At 40.5% G+C, this 16688-nt stretch overlaps 2 protein-coding genes across 4 annotated transcripts in view; one reads left to right on the top strand and one right to left on the bottom strand.

The window, feature by feature from the left end:
- Nucleotides 1–5470, top strand: part of atxn10 (ataxin 10) — an 18026-nt gene extending 12556 nt beyond the window's left edge. For both annotated transcript variants that reach the window (XM_020601323.1, XM_020601325.1), the window contains exons 10-11: nucleotides 1788–1851; nucleotides 3514–5470. In XM_020601323.1, the coding sequence (XP_020456979.1) occupies nucleotides 1788–1851; nucleotides 3514–3698 (249 nt within the window). In that variant the 3' untranslated portion in view covers nucleotides 3699–5470. The remainder of the gene's footprint in view (nucleotides 1–1787; nucleotides 1852–3513) is intronic.
- Nucleotides 5399–15373, bottom strand: wnt7ba (wingless-type MMTV integration site family, member 7Ba). 2 transcript variants are annotated; one of them, XM_020601327.1, is made up of 4 exons: nucleotides 14813–15373; nucleotides 13605–13738; nucleotides 8862–9133; nucleotides 5399–7883 (listed from the first exon to the last, which is right to left on the bottom strand). In XM_020601327.1, the coding sequence occupies exons 1-4, from the start codon at nucleotides 14893–14895 to the stop codon at nucleotides 7404–7406; spliced, it is 969 nt and encodes a 322-aa protein (XP_020456983.1). In that variant the 5' UTR covers nucleotides 14896–15373; the 3' UTR covers nucleotides 5399–7403. The 2 variants fall into 2 exon arrangements, with proteins under 2 accessions (XP_020456983.1, XP_020456982.1); XM_020601326.1 differs by having other exon boundaries at nucleotides 13512–13738.
- Nucleotides 15374–16688: the final 1315 nt, after the last annotated feature.

Raw genomic sequence — 16688 nt, forward strand, 5'->3', positions numbered from 1 at the left:
TAATCCACTGGGATTCCTCATAGGATCTTGGGCCTCTTGAGATTTAGTGAGGGCCTTTGGTCATTCTAACATGATGGGGTCATTGGTCAAGAGGAGAGTGAGAGGTGTCCTGCTGGTCTTACTTTGACAGAGCTAGCTCTGTGCTAAATTAGCATCTTTAGAGTGCTCACTCGCCGAAATGGGCTGTTGTATCAAACCACATGATCTCCTGAGGACAACTGAGGAATGCAAACGAGTTTGATGGCTAGCGGCGCATGAGTCTGTGTGTTCCTATGACCACAAGCATACGGGTTCTTTCAACACAACTGTTTTGAACTGAAATTTGAAACATTCCCTTCCTCATGTGCTCTAGTGATTTTATCAGGTTGTCTCCATCATCATCTGTCAGCATCCCACAGTTAACATAAAGCACAGATGGATATTAAAATAGATGGAAAGGAGTTGGCCTCTGTTTGTGGCACATTATAGACACAGTCCTACTTAATAGAAGCAGATTTGTGGAATGCTTGTGGGATGGCCACCCTCAGTTGGCCTCTCTGTAACATTTATGGATGCTGATCTGTGGTCTGCCAGTGGTCAGAAATCACCCCATATCTGTTTTCACTAAGATCTCTTCCAGTAAATCAGATGTCATTGTGTTCACCTTTGGGAGAGATTGTAATTTAAGATGCACATGCAAAGCACTGAACTGTATGTACCAGGCTAAAGTCAGAGTCCAGTTGCTTGCTGTTCATGTCTTTATAGGTTTGGCCATAATGTCAGCAAGTTCAGACAGTGATTCTGAAAGCAGAAAATGTAGACCCGGCCACTTGTACTAGTCAGCGACTTTGTTTCCTCGACAGTTTAAATGACATTTCGATTTTGTAAGGCTCAGCACTTTGTTTTGTTCTGGAGCTCATACCAATATGTTAGGAGGGTAACCACAATGACAAGAGGACAACAACAAGTGGAGACAATAATTAAGCCTATAGCTGTGTAAGACATGATACAGTGCAGATCACCCTGTTGTGATGGTCGCAGGCTAACCCACAACCGCACTGTTGCTTTTGAATGGATGTGAGGCTCTGCTAAGGATGGCGGTGCTTGGGTTGAAAACATTTCTTTCTTTTTTAAATCATTTTCAGAAGCTTTCGGTGCTATTTATACTACTTTAACAAACTACTTTGTAAATGCTACAACACACTGTCAAAACTTAAATTTAGTTTTTTATAAATGTAATGTCTGTGTTCTCTATTGTCAAAATGTTGCTTTATAGCATCAAGACAATCTAAAGACAAGATAAAGAGAATGGCATGATAGCACGGTGTGCAACCCCAAATCAGAAAAAGTTGGGCTAAATTAAAACAGAAAATAGTGATTTGTAAATCATCTGTGCCCTGTATTACATTGAAAACAGTACAGCAGCACTATATTTGATACCTCATCAGATTTATTCTTTGTTCAAAATTACTCACTCCAATTCTCATGCCTGCAATACATTCCAAAGAAGTTGAGACTATGGTCTAAATAATGTGCCGCTGTATTGTTTTAAATGTAATACAGGGCACAGATAATTTACAGATCACTATTTTCAGTTTTAATTTGGATTTCAACTTTTTCTGATATGGGGTTGGAATAAAATCACAAATACTGTGATTACACACTATAAAGTGAATTTTTATTGAGCATTTTTCCCTGGTAATAATTTGTCAAAACTTTTGGAAAAATGTCAGTAGTACTAAATGGCATCAGAAATCAAAATTAGGTCAACTTACACCAATTGTTTTGTCTTAATTTGTTTTCCTCAGGTAAGAGAACTAGAAGGCATCCCCCTCATCTTGGACCACTGCAACATAGATAGCAACAATCCATGTATCCTTTGGGAACAGTGGTTGATTATCTGGAAACACATAGTTTGACATATACCGTACAAACACATGTTGCATTTTAGTCATTTTGTTTCTTATCATGCCACTGGTAGAATTAAATGTGCATTTTCTGAGTTTTCAACCAAAAGCAAGTGTCACATCAAGCTGGGATTGCTGCAGTGTATGCAAGCTGGGCAACCAAATGTGATGAAACTTGAACATAGTCTTGACAGCCACTGTAGCAGAGTCAAATTCCTTGTGTTTTCAATATGCTTGGCCAATAAAACTGGTTCTGATCTACAGTATGCCTGCAGCTTGTCAACAGTGGTTGCATTAAATGGTAAAGTGGCCTGCTTGTAAATGCTACTTTTTGTTTTGAGGCGTGTTCAAGTTTGTTTAGTACTTTGCAACTTTTGAATTGTAGCTAAAGTAGTTCTAGGTGGCACTGAGCATTTTGGTTAGGACACCACCTGAACAGTCTAATGCAATCTAACAAAATTACCTTTCACTAAATCCTATTTTGTGAAACCCTGTCTTTCTTGACACCGTGTCAAAGATTCATTCATGTGATGATTATTTTCGGGCCGCAGTGGTGTTAGATTCCATTTTGATATCCATCCATCCATTACCTATACCGCTTATTCCTGAATAGGGTCATTGGGAGGCTGGAGCCTATTCCAGCTGACACTGGGCGAGAGGCGGGGGAACACCCTGGACAGGTTGCCAGTCTATCACAGGGCTTACATGTAAACAAACACTCACACTCACTCCTAGATGCAATTTGGGAGTAAGCTGGAGTACCTGGAGAGAACCCACACAGGAAGAACATGGAAACTCCACACAAAAAGACCCAGAGGCAGCCTGGGCTTGAACCTGGAACCGTCTTGCTGTGAGGTGAAAATACTAACCACTGCACCGCTGTGCCACCCACACCACCAACTATGGCCTTGAAAAGGACCATGAACTTGAATCTCTGATGCATTGTCAACAAAAAAACAGAATAGTAAAACCGAAGCGTGACAAAGATATGACTATTATTATTATTATATGCTATGCATCATATGCATATGATGCGTTCTTTGTGTCTTCTTTATGATGGTTTTGACAGGATTTGAGGTGGATACCAGTTTCTGTTTAATTTGGTATGTGTTATTGGTCTTTGAGCTCCGACCCCTGAGTCATTCTCATCTCCTCCCCCTGCTGGGCTTTCTGCTGCCATTTGGTATTAGCTTTTTAAAGTGGGAGTCCAGTGCCAAGCCGTCTTTTACCCAGTTCAATAGTCTGATTCTGAGGTTGTCAGAGAAAAGGTGTTTATGCAGGAAACTTGAAAGGGGTGAGCTTAGTATCTTTTCTCTCACAAAACAACCTATCTGCAGAATTCATTTGGTTGTTGGGCTGTCTGCGCACTCACAGACCTGAGGCAAGCACTGACATTCTGAGTTGGACTTTGAAAATGTTAAAGCACTTTACTGAACCAAAAATTTATTCACTTTTTTTTAGTATGTTTTAAAATATTTGGCTTATTTGTTTTTCCTATTCAGAAAGCCTACTAGTTCTGGAAAACATGCCTAAAAAATAGTCAAATACAGAAAAAAAAAAAACATGGTGCATTTCATTCTCTAGAATTGAAAAATCAGATGTTTCTGTCCTTAATGAATGCCTTTAGTCATTAGTCAATGGGCCATCTTCGCCATCAGGAACCTCTTAGAACACAACACCCAAAACCAGGAGCTGATTGCTGCACTGGAAAGTCATGGCACTGCTGACTATTCTGCTCTCAGGGAGTTGGGTTTCCTGGTGGAAGAACGTGATGGAAGCTTGCTGCTCAAAGGTGTGAGGAAGGACTTGTAAAAACCTGGGAGAAGCAGCCAGGAGAACAGAGGTCCTCAACTTGTAAGCAGGTTTTCATATCAAGTAATTGTTGAGGAGGGAATAAAGTACACGTACACACATATACACTTGATACGAGTGAACGTGTCCTCTTGTTGTGCTACAAGCCTCATTAATGCAACGCTTCATCTGCGAGTGAGTAACCCATCTATTATCAAGCACATAGGCATAGTTTCTGTCCAGAATAACTGACAGCCACGCTGCTCATAGATTAAGCAATAAAGCACTTTTGAATTAGCTGTTTCTATCAGAGAAGTATTTAGAACTTGCTGTGCTAGCACTCATGGCCAGATGGGGCTTAAGGTATTCTTGATACACAAGGCCCACACAGTCCCCGATATCAAAGCAAGGGTCAAGACATCAGGAGTTCCTACTTTGTCTTGACCTGAGCTTGGGAAATGAAGAGTTTGGAGGAGGCAAGCACATGCTGGTAACTTTTGGCAAGGCTGATGCTTTGTGCTTTAATCCAAAGACAAAGAGCACCACAGTGCCAGGGCCTTTCACCTTTCACTGACATTGATGTTACCGGCAGGGGTTGGGATTTAATGCTAGCCCCATAGTGACTTCTCCAGTAACCATGAAATAGAGCATGGTCAAAACATGGTGTAAACAACCCCCTCACTGCCTTACGTAATTAAATTGTGGTGTCTCTGCAAGAGACCTTTTCCCCCTCAGTCATACACTTATTTTAACTGGCCTAATATTATCATCAAAATGCATCTAAGTGAAAAATGCAATACTAAAACTAATAACTAATGCTATGCATGATGCTATACATGTACTAAACAGGATAATCTACTATGTGGTTTGAATTTGTCACTGGATGTGCCTGCTTTTGCAGTGCTTCTTGTATTAAGGTTATAACAGCAGCATTCTAGTGAATTACATTTTATTCTTCTTTATTCAACTTTTATATTTATTACACAGTACTATAGATAAATAAGACTTGAGAACTTATGGCATGCATCATAGATAATTAACCATCTCGAAACTCTCAGCATTAGACCACTTCACTCTAAGTGACCTATATTTGAGTTTTACCAGATTGCTTAGACTTTGTTAGTATTTTAGTAAATACTGTACTACCTACCTAGCTGTGTGTTGTATGCGTGTGAATGTGCTGCGCCTTTTGATAAGCGATAGTGATTTTGGATCAGTAGACAATGGATAAGAGCGTACTGAAAGTGTGCACCCGGAGACTGAGTGAATGAATGAGTAAATCAGAGCAGAAGCTTTAGTTTGCAGAGTGACATCCCTCTGTGCTCCTTCTGTTGCTGGATAAGCTGAACGGTCCTGACACCTCAACAATGTGGCGCTTTACGGGCCTTCCCACACCCTGCTGCACCCTGTTTGCCCTGCCTCTGATTTTTATTGACAAAATGTATTGAAACAATCGTCTGGGCTCTCCCCTCAATCCGCTGCCATAGTGAAGGGAGCTTATGCAGTTCCGGTCCCCAGGATTTCAGACTGCTAACAAAACCACTGTTACTCGCGCTCGAATGGCTGGCTGCAATGCTTTTCAGCCCCACAGGAACGAAGCTGTACAAGCTGGCTAGGCTGAATTAGGTGACATGGCCGCAGCTGTCTGTTCACCTCTAAGTATTATCACCACATCAGTCAAGGCAAGTTCTGGTGTGTCTTATGTCAATGTTTTATTGCATAAACTTCTACTGTATTGTATTTGTGCCTTCTGGCTTGATACTTAACTAAATCAAAAACACTTTGTCAGGCTGTAAATTATAAGCTTCGTGTTTGGGTTGAATAATATGTTTCTATAATGCATAATAAAGAATTGTGTGTGTGACAACTTTTTGTAATGATTTTAATAAGGCCAGTAAAGGCCAAATGTGACAAAACTCAAAAGGCAATAAAAGGATGCTCAAATTTTATTGGTAAAAAAAAAGAAAAAGTACAACATGTAGTCTTTGTAAGTAATGCCTAAACTTAAATTAGCTGTATTTTAAATTCTAACAATTGAAACTTTTAGGAAGCAACTAGTAGCTCCTAGTTACTGAAAGGACTTAAAACAACTTGAAAGAGAATCTCATTAATCTAAGGCTGAACAACTGGTTGGTTATAGAAATTTCCAATGTGCCATCTATATACAACTTCCAAGTCTTTATTATAATGCATGAGGTCTCCTGGACTTTCCTACATTTAGACTCATTCAGCATTTATGAACTACTTTGAGTTGTTAATAGATTGTGTCATGATGGATAATCTGGCCTACTTCGATAAAACACGTGGAATATTCACGATACAGAAACTTTGATCAAAGACAAATTCAAAATTTATAGCTCTCAAATCTGAATACAATGACATTAGAAAACACTAAATATAGGCTTTCTTTCCATCCATAAATGACATAAAGTGCCACGTTCCTCATACAAAAATATACTCTTCAAATTGTTTTGTAAGCTATTTAAAGCCTAAATAAACCTTTCTGAATACATTAAGAGTGCTGTCCAGAAATAGCTTTGAGGCCTTTGATCCTGTCATACCCACTTCTGTGTGGTTAGGGTACATACCATCCACCCAGGCAGACCTAAACCGCACTGGAAGGCCTTGTGTAAGCAGAGGCCACAATGTGGAATTCTGTGTCTCTGCCGTTCATGGGAATGTTGGATGTTTCCGAAACTGATTGCACCTCCAATGGGGCTTACATGGGTTTTTCAGATGTCGAGAGTACTCCGAAAACAAAACAATAACACGGTCAGGATTGAAAGTGCCTTTAAACTGACAAGTTGGATCCTTAAAATAGTTTGACTGTTTTCTGCCACTTTGGCACAACAAAGGATCTGGGCCCTGGGGGAACGTGGCCATGAGTAGTTCAGCACCCAACAGCACAATCCACCAGATTACTGATGTTCCATAAAAAGAGAGAGATGTGTCTAAGTGCAGAAGAAAAATAGCTAATCTATAGCAAAATAATCCACAGACAACTGATGATGAATAAAAATGAGAAAAGGTGAAGATTTAGCTGTTCAGTGACTAAATGCGGCTCCATATTACTATAAATGTGTTACTCCCAGCATGAAATGAATCAGTAGCAACTGAAGATCATAAACGATCATAACAGAGGAAGAAAATGAATTTGTTCTCTATCCTATGAGACCTTTGAAATGGAAAGATTTTTACATAAATAATTTTGCTTTATTTTCAGTGTTCAAACAGTATACAGTGTGAGTGTACAGTTAAAGGTATTCCACTGCCATTTTTCAGTCTTCGCCAGGAGCCAGTCTTCTTTTGTGAAAATCTAATGCACTTTGCTCTTGTAGCATTTTGCAAATGTCTTCTCAAGATCCAACAATAGTCCTTGCTGCTTCTCCTCTTGTTCATAACATCTGTAAGCTACATTTTTACAAGATGTAGTCTTCAAAATATTGCTTTGTTGAAAGCAAAAGTTCTTTCATCTGCAACATCCTTTGCCATGTCATAGTTTTGTAGCAGTACAGAAGCAAATATGTTTATGAAAATTATGCTTTTCTCCAGACTCTTCAAACCTCATATTCCATGTCACATCAGTTTCTTGTCTTTAAAGACGTAGGATGTTAAACTGTGCAAAATGCTGAATAAATACTAAATACTTTCACATCCTTCAACTTCAAAATCCAACTGGTCATATGCCCTTATTCTCCACCCTACTCTCCAGTCATTCATTGTTCCCTACTTGCAGGTGAAAACTTCTGATTTCTCATTACAGGTGTTGCATTTGACAAAACAGCACCAGTGGAACTTGCAGTTGCACTGCCAGACACGTGTGTAGTGATGTGTGTTGTAGCCCCGCCCACAGCACATCACGTTACAACTGTCTGTATGGGTTGAGGTGCCGTTGCACAGTCTGCCTCTTGTCCCTGTGCTTCCTGTAGCTGTGTCCTCCTCACAGTAATTGGGTGACCGCTCCAGGTAGACCAGGTCTGTGTCTGTTGGCTTCTGGTAGCCCCGAACCTCTTTGAGACGTAGGAAGGAGGGCTGGCGGAGCCTTGAGGCTCTGACTGGCTCCACTTGAACTGCTTCACTGTAGCGTTCCTTTAGCAGGTAGCCAATCTCTCTGAATTTTGGCAGCATAATCCAGCATGTCTTAGTGGTGCAGGAACCAGATACGCCGTGACACTTGCACTCCAGCTTCATCCTCTCCTCTAGAATCTAATGCCATAGAAAGTAGAGATTTGTAAAAATTAAAAAAAAAAGACTGAAACACTGCTTGAATTTGAAACAGTTTATAGTAATTGCAAAGCATTCAAATCTGTCTCTTTTCCCAAGCTGGGTTTTCTGCGGACACTTTAACTTTCAGCACACCAACCAGTATGCCAACTTCATGTCAGAAACCTGGGGAAAATAACTCAAACCCTACAACTGTAGTCTCTAATTATCTTTACCTTTCTACAGGCCACATAATGGTGTGACAGCCCAAGAAACCTGACCAGAGCTGTTGTGTAACCATACATGTGTAGAGTTACACTGCGGTTTAAGCCTGATTTATATTATAATACCATACAAATATTTACAAATGACAAAACTGACAGGTGAATGGTTGCCCTAGTGGCCAAGCTTGATGTTGATATGGGAAAATGATCACCCCATTTTTTAAAGCAGACCCTGTTTCAGTATCATTTTTGAGTGTCTACGTATGTAACAGTCTTGTAACTTGTTTGTCCAAAGTTCTAGTCAGGAGCTCTTTCTCTTCATGGCTATCACATTTTTGGAAAGGGTACAGTACTCTTGTCTCTGGTTGGTTCAGTGTGTGCGGCGGTGCAGAAGTCTTTGGTGCCACCACTGAGAAAGGACAAGAGGAAGATTTGCAATAATATCTTCTACCCTCACTTGGTAATTCATTGTGTTACTGTTGATGCATAGTGATTCAGTGAAAGGACTGTAGAGCTATGGCAGAATCACATTTGGCAGCTCTATCTAAGTGTTGCATTTCTGTCATGTATGCACACACTTGCATTTGTGTTTGCAAATAACTTACACTGAAGCACTCTGTTCTGCAGGAGCTTTGTTTAATTTGTGCATACTCATATTGCTTTAATCTGAATTTGCTGCATTAACTTCTAATCATGTAAAGTAATTTAAGATAATGTATAAAAGTACACTTGGTCCGATTGTTTTTACTTGCCTTACCTTTCGTCCTGCCTCATTGTTGTGCAGGTTCATTAGCCTGCGGGCATTTTTCTTAATTTCTCGGGCATCTACAAAGCGCCGTGAGAACTCCACGCCGTACTTGACATCAGCCGAGCACCCTCCCCACTTCCAGCCTTCCTCTTGGTCGTGGTAGCCCTGCTTCTCACGGTCACAGCCACACTGGCTCAGGTTTCCTTGGCTACAAGCTGCAGTCACTGCGTGGGCAACTCCAGCTGCAGTGATGGCATAAGTGAATGCTGCCTCCCTGCTGCCTAAAGGGAACAGAGAAGAATCCCAAGAAATTTGGGGTGAAAAGTAAAGTAATATCATCCAAGTATTGTCGACTTTGGACTGAGTAGCTTTTTCTTGTACTTTTTTGTAGACATTCACACCACTTTGATCAGAAAGGCAAGAAATGCATACCTGTCATACATTTATATTGCTGTGGCACAAGTAGGAGGATTTTCCTTTTTCAAAGACTGTGTATGCTTTCTTATTAAAGGACTACTTCACTGAATTTTACACAAGGGCAGTTTACTTGACATGAGAAGTGCTACTCCATCTGTGAAAACAGTTAGATAATGTCTTCTGTGAAACCACCCTGGTTACATCATCAGGGCTATTTCAACTTGGTATTGAGACTTATAATCTTTAGCAGAAAGCCTGCATTACAAACTCGGAATGAAGGTTTGTAAGAAGTGGCCATTAGATCGTCAGGGTGTCAAATGAAAGATGCTACTGAATTGCATTATGGGAAACATAGGCTGCAGCATCACTTGACCCATATGAGTAACTAAAAGTCAGGATATCTGCTTCTACCACATGCATTGACCATTCTTTCTTATAGAGCCCTGCACAGCCACACAGGTTTTTTTTTAACTTTATCTAACTAATTAGTCCTTTGCTCTGGTAGATGTTATGCTGGAACTACATGATGTCCCCAAACATAATGAACCAATAACAATAATGAAGCTGTAGCTACTCCCACCTAAACATGTGCAACAAAACTAATAAGAGGGATAGAGAGATGTCCACACTAGAACAATTTGTACGCTCCCATACAGTCCTAAGAAGTCCAATTAGACAACATACTCTAAGTGAGAACACCTTTGTGGGTGGACTATAGGTGTGCACAGCCTTTAACCCATCTGGGGTGCCCCAGTAGCCAAATGGTATAAGGGAATTGCAAGCCCATGGTTTGATTCTGGATGAGGAACTTCTTTGCATGTCATACGTCTCCCTTCACCCATTTCCTTCTGGCCTGACTCTATTCACAACAAAGTCCAAATGCCAATAAAAAAAAAATGCTTATAGTAATACTTGTAGTATTTTAGTAGTATTGCACTTATTGAAGTGAAAATTTCTAGACTCCACGTTTAAGAAAAAAAAGCCACCTCTTTGGAGTGCAACACTGAATTGGAGAGGGATTGCTTCATGGAGTATATTGATATTGAATCTCTGTGGTCATTTTATTATGGACTGTACATGTAAACCTGTAACTAATTACCTGTTACTCAGAGTAGTTTTCACAGTAGCAGATTTTGTACTTTCACTTCAGGGAGTTTCATTAATCTTAGGCCCAATCCAATTTCTTATTTTACACCCCTATCCCTCTTTTTCAAGTGTGCCCTTGTGACCTCATTTGTGAGTTAACCTTCAAAAGAGAGTTACGAGGAGTAGTGGTTGAGATCTTCCCCTGTGAAATGGGGCAACCCTTCAGGACCTCTATGTGTAGTTACATAGTAGTTAATAACAATGGTTAAGTAAACAGGCGTGATGAATTGTTGTTGGACATTTTGAAACACACAGTGCCATCTTCAGCTGTGGTGATTTCTCTTGCGTGGTCTATAAGCATCAGTTTGAGATTTTCAACTGCAAATTTAAAGAATGAAAGGAAAGGAATAGGTTTTTGACACCAGGGAATGTTGTTGGATTTGTTTGAGGTGTGTAGCATCGACTGCAGATACGTTTTGTTGTAGTTAACCTCATACCACTTGGTTTTGAGTCTGCCTCTGAAAACCCTCTGTTTGAGGATCTATTGTATGTAGCTCTACCACTTCACCCTACCCCTCCATCCTAAAGAGAATCAAGACACCCCTGAGGGGTAGGGCTAACTGGTAGGGGCAAGGGGTGAATTGGGCCTTACTTTCCCTTTATTTATTAATGTCATGTATCATCTTAACAACTAAGAGGTTCTAGTACTTTTCGACCTTGATTTTATGAGGCCGATTATAGGGCTAAGTGTCAGAAATTGACTTTGAGGAGCATTAGTAAAAAGACCATTTTTCAGAGCACCCACAGTATATAATCTCAAAATTGTTTTTCTCCTTATGTCTTGCATCTCTACATCATCTTCCTGTTAGAACAATAATCAGTTTAAGTGGAGAACACAAAAGTGACATCTACTGGCTGACTGGAGGAGCTTTTTCTGGATCAGCACTCCTTCAGCTGCTGTGTCTCAGTATTTTTCATCAATGGAATTTCTCATGCAGCTTAAGTGTCATTCTGTTTCTGTCTTAGGCAGTCCACATTCTTACAGCAAATGATAGTGCTGTGATGCATGTTGAAATAATCTGTGGCCAGGCTTGACTCAGATGTGCCCATATTCAAGTTTTTGTAAGTCACCATTGAACTTCAGAATAAACACATTTATATTTATGGTGTAGAGGGGGAAATTAATTTATTGGCACTACAGTTGGTAATAGGATATCCTTCCTGTCCAAACAGGATAATGCTGGGCCTTCGTTTTTCTCAACAGCCCAGAGTATTAATGCGTGGCGTCTCTGGTGGAGGCGATTCTAATGGCTCCCTTCCAACCTGACAAACTCACTCGCAGAAGCCATTGGGCCTGCGGTTCCCCCTGGTTCATAACTTACAACAAACTCTGAAGTCTTCTCTCATCAGGCTAAATCCACAAGCCATTCAGATGTATTGTATAGTGAGCATTTCTCAAGGCATCAAGCGTATGCAATAGCCAAACAGCCATCTCCTCGCACTATGATTTGTTTTGATTGTACGGCTGTGCATGCAGGGTTCTATTGTTGCCATCCAGTTGCTGGAGCTGACTTCAATTAGTGGTTTGCATGAATCTCTCTGGTCTTTCTCAATGCTTAATGAGTTCACAGGCCCAGCAAGTCAATCAAATGAAGTGGTGGATGATACATTAGTGATTTAAGAGGGGCTATAGCCCTGGCTTTGATTTCCATGTTTAAAAAAAGCTGAAATGGACAAGAATGGGAAGAGGAAAGTGATCCATCTTACTCTGAATCCATGAAGATCCTTGGAAGCCTGACACATTCTACAACATTGGTTATAACCCTCTGATTAGTTTTTATACAGATCTAATTGGGTTTAGTTTAGCTTCATCTCTTTATGTGCTCCAAACATGAGAAACAAAACTGGGTCCAAAGCGTCTCTCAGAGCTCGTTTGCACACCACAAGAGAAAAGAGACATTTCCTCTGACAAAAGAAATAAAGGGATCCAGACATCTGTCTGCCTGTCTCCCGTGCAGAAGAAAGTGATTGCTCCCAGAGTTGCTAGATTAAACATGGATCCAAACCCACAGCAAGACCGCAACAAAACATTTCAGACTGAAGTACAATTTATATAAGAGGCTCACATTAAGAGCAAACAGGCTTCTGTGAGAAATAAAACGGTGAAAAATGTTGACTAAAACCAAAAAGATGTGTTAGTTTCTGTTTACAACTGGCTAATATAAAAGCTTTCACAGGATGACACACTCAGATACACCTGCACAAGGAAGCCTTCACACTATTTATGCCTGCCTTGCTGTGACAATGTGTGTTGCAGACATGATGATGTCACACATCAAATACAGACTGAATCTTCTTTGGGGACCCTAACAAAGCCTTTTGAGTTGGAATTTTTCATGTCATCATCTCAGCAAGGCAGAGAATTTATTGTGGTTGTTGCATATGGGGTTCCTCAGAACTGCCTTCATTAAATTGCCGCCACTCATCTCAAAGTCTGTTTCATGACAATCTATGCTGCAGCTTTTACTTATGCCACTTGAGGAGGGCAATATAAGAGAAATGAGAAGGCAGGCTCATGTTAACCCACAGAGCTGAATGGCACCTGAACTGTTCATTCGCTCATAGCACTTTTCTTTTAACTTCTGAAGTCAGGCCACAGCTCAGTTTGGTTTTCATAGTCTCATTAACACACCTGTTGACACATATCAATCCACACTTGTGCCTCAGTGCTAAAGCTTCCAACTGTCATTTTACTTTATTTTGATCTGACTGGTATTTGTGAAATGTCTGTGTATACAGGTCAATGATTCACTTTATCTGTTGTTTACAAAGGTCAAAACTAGTTTTCCCCCCTGGGCACTGGTGTCTGTAGGTTTAAGGTCATGAACTGCAACATCCCCAGTTTGAATCCAGCTGTGGACCTTTGTTTCATGTCACTTCCCATCTCTCTCTCCTCATCTTCTGTCACCTATCTGTTGTTAAAATCTCTAATATAGACTGAAAATGCCAAAAACCTTACATTTACCCCCCCAAAACCATTTAACTATTAAACATTCTTCCCCTCACTCAGCCTGATTGCCTGCTGACCTACGTGAGATAAAAACATTTACAACTCCTCAAAGAAAATTAAAGACTCCGACTTTCAAACAGACTGACCTACTCTCAGCTCTTGTCCAAAAACAGTCCTCTCACCCAGGGCTGAGCAGTTCCACCGGCCATAGCGGAACTGGAATTGACACTCATTGATACCTAGCTGGGCACCTTTGCCAATGATGATGATGGCATCAGGGCGACTCTGACACAGGGCTCTCTGACGGGGGGCCAGTCCCGGGATCTTGTTGCAGATAATGTTCGCACCAAGAGCTACCACAGAGGACAGAGCCCTGTAAGCAGAGAGAAAGAGAGAGAGGGAGATTAATGATACAAGTAAGAACATGAGATCAGATAAGAAAAAATGGAAGACAAAAATATACCTACTAAAGTATAGTTTGGATTTAACTGTTCCCCGTTTAGCATTACTTCACTATGATTAGAGCAACAAGTGATAAAATTAGTTTTATCACAATACATGTTGCCAGTTTATAATAATAAAGAGAAACATAAAAATAAACAAGACTGAATGAGAAGATACAGTAAGAGAATCCTCTGCACCATTCATCCTTACCCCAGCTCACATCGTGTGTTATTTATTGGACCTCCATAAAGACATGAAAGAGACCAATAGTTAATCATAGAATTGGGTCAAAATCCAGTTAATTTCTGTCTGCCTGTCTCTCTCTTTGTTACATAAAACATGAACCACCACAGCTATTTTCATTTCCAGGACCTGCCCTTGTTATGAATGAGAGGCATGTATGGTGCAGTGATCATTCTTTCTGTGAGGGCCTGGGTCTTTTAATGTCATAAGAAACATCTCATTACACTGGCATGGTAATAGAGAATGAAGTAGTCTAGTCTTATCTTTTTCCATATGCTCCTCAACTGTTGTTGATGAGGTTCACCTATGTCAAAGTGGTTGTAATGTTGCACACATATTAGAACAAGTATAAATCGTGTAGATTAAATATTGGCTTCACCCAAGTCCTCAGTCACTGTTTGTAAGCTGTCCATTTTGGAGTTAGGGTATTTGAATGAATGAAAATGACACAACCTTCTCTCACTGAGAAAAAATCTACAGTTCTTGTTCTTTGATAGTCACACCAAGCAAAGTGTAACCACGAGAACGATTAAAAATATTACAGTTTACTTAATTTGGCAAAATTAAAAGTTGAGAGAGAGATGGTGTGCATTTTTCAACAATCACATTATGCGTTCTACGTGCAATCTAACTCGACTATCCGATTTTCCTGTGCCTATCTGGACATTTTGCACGTAAGAAATTACAATCTGAACCTGCCAGCCGAGCTTAAAATTAGATTGACGAATGTTCCGATTTAATAAGCTTACAGGAAACTTACAAGTAGCTACCGCTGGTGAGGATGAGGAAGATCTGTGGGTAGTAGACGGACAGCAGTGCACTGCGAGACGAGATGATGAGCATGGCTGCGCATTCAGCAGAACTTCTACTGCACTCTTCAGAGTTGAAAAACAGATTTAAATAAAAAGGATGAGACGTGAACAAACAAATCCTTTTCTTGTGAAGTCCAAGAGTTAAAGGAGCTTCGTGTCCTCCTCCCGCCGCTGGTTGTCTTCAGCTAGTGCTGCCGTGCCGCGCAGGCAGCTCCATGCTCCGCTGTGGTTGTGTTAGAGATGACAGGCTGCATCCCTCTCTCTGCCAGCTGGGATGATGGAGCACTGAGTCGAAACAGGTACAAGGGCCGAAGGCAGTAGGGGTTCGATACGTGCTGCCCCCCCCCCTAAAAACTGTAATCTAAAGATTACCACATAGAAACACTACACACTCTTAAGCGTGATAGTGAATAACCATAAAGTAAGCCACACTGGGCACTGGAAAAATACTGCATAATGGGCATTTCTAACTTTGACATTGACACTGTACTCCTGGGGTTTCAGTGGGCCAGATGCCTCAGTTCAGTCAGTTGAACAGACTCTGTGGTCTGTCATCTCATGCTGTATGTTATGCTGGTGTATAACTAACAAAACGCCCTCATGTGGTAGCATGAAAGAAAATGTTGTCATTCCAAAATATCCAACTAAATGTTGGTGCTAGAATGCATAGCAGATGGTGCAGGGTCTGCAAAGTTAGAGTTGATTAAGTTCTAATTTTTGATGATGGAGGAGGAATGTTGTGAAAACATCCCCTTTTTGAGCTTTGTTAGAAGAGTTGTCCCATTTTTCTGTTCTGGTGAATAGTCTTGTTAAACCCATGTAGTGTTTGAAGTGCCCATGTGTAATCAGAAAGACCAACACAAAAGGAATTTTTGCCGTTTCTTCCTCTAGAGATGTTCTCTGTAAACAGTGCTCTGTTTGCTGTGGAACTTTGAAGTCAGTAAAAAAATTTCAAGAGACCTTCAAAGGATGGGACATTTTATAGGTTTACTTCACAGAGTGCACCAAGGGCAAAGTACCTGTTTCCTTTTCTTGTTATTGACATTTTGGAGAAGGAAAATTTAGAAATCTTGAGCTCTACTTGAAATGAACAAATAACCAAAAGATCAAATGTGTGTTCCAAAATGAGATGTCAGTCATCTGAAAAAAATGGAGACATTCTCTTAGAGAATTTTTAATGGCAGTATTATTGACATGAACCTTTTAATTTAAATTCTCAGCAGCTGCCAACAAAGCAGTGATTTGGAGTGTAAAAGAATAAAATACCTTTCATTCTTTGGCTGGTATAAGACTGGCCTGGTCTGTATGCCCACTCACACTATCAGATATACCTAGTGTTGTAAATGTGAGAAGCACCTTTGCACTACATTGATCCATCTTGGCTGTTGAAACCTCATCACAGGAACCTAATCTGTAGCTGTTCCAGTGATAACAATTCACTGATAATGTCTCCAGCTTGGGGTCAGAATAAGCAAGAACCCTTTTGTATGTGTGTTCTCTATGCCTCTTACTCAGTTTCTCTGTCTCTTGTTTGCACCCTCTCCTCTTTCTGTCCAAATCATTCTCCCAAACCACAACTTTCAATGCCAAGATAGCACTTAAGCAGTGAGCACTCACTGTCCTGGCAGTCACACAGCGATATCTGTTTCTTTTCATATTTTTATGCAGAAGAAGAGTTGAACAAGGAAACTGCACAGGAATTCTTCATACACTACCAAGCAGGACATCAGTTCAGTGATGACTGTGGCTGCATAACTGACATGACATGAGCTGTGAGAGACGGTTTTGGTAGCATCAACTGCATTATATAGATGAGTGACAGGG

The sequence above is a fragment of the Monopterus albus genome, unplaced genomic scaffold (genome assembly GCF_001952655.1).
Source record: "Monopterus albus unplaced genomic scaffold, M_albus_1.0 scaffold51.1, whole genome shotgun sequence".
NCBI lineage: Eukaryota > Metazoa > Chordata > Actinopteri > Synbranchiformes > Synbranchidae > Monopterus > Monopterus albus.

Excerpts from the sequence above, each read along its gene's own strand:
- wnt7ba (XM_020601326.1), bottom strand. The coding sequence starts at position 14,895 with ATGCTCATCATCTCGTCTCGCAGTGCACTGCTGTCCGTCTACTACCCA. Across the intron at positions 13,739-14,812 it reads CTCACCAGCGGTAGCTACTT|GGCTCTGTCCTCTGTGGTAG; the intron begins GTAAGTTTCCTG and ends CTCTGCTTACAG. Across the intron at positions 7,884-8,861 it reads ACAATGAGGCAGGACGAAAG|ATTCTAGAGGAGAGGATGAA; the intron begins GTAAGGCAAGTA and ends CTATGGCATTAG.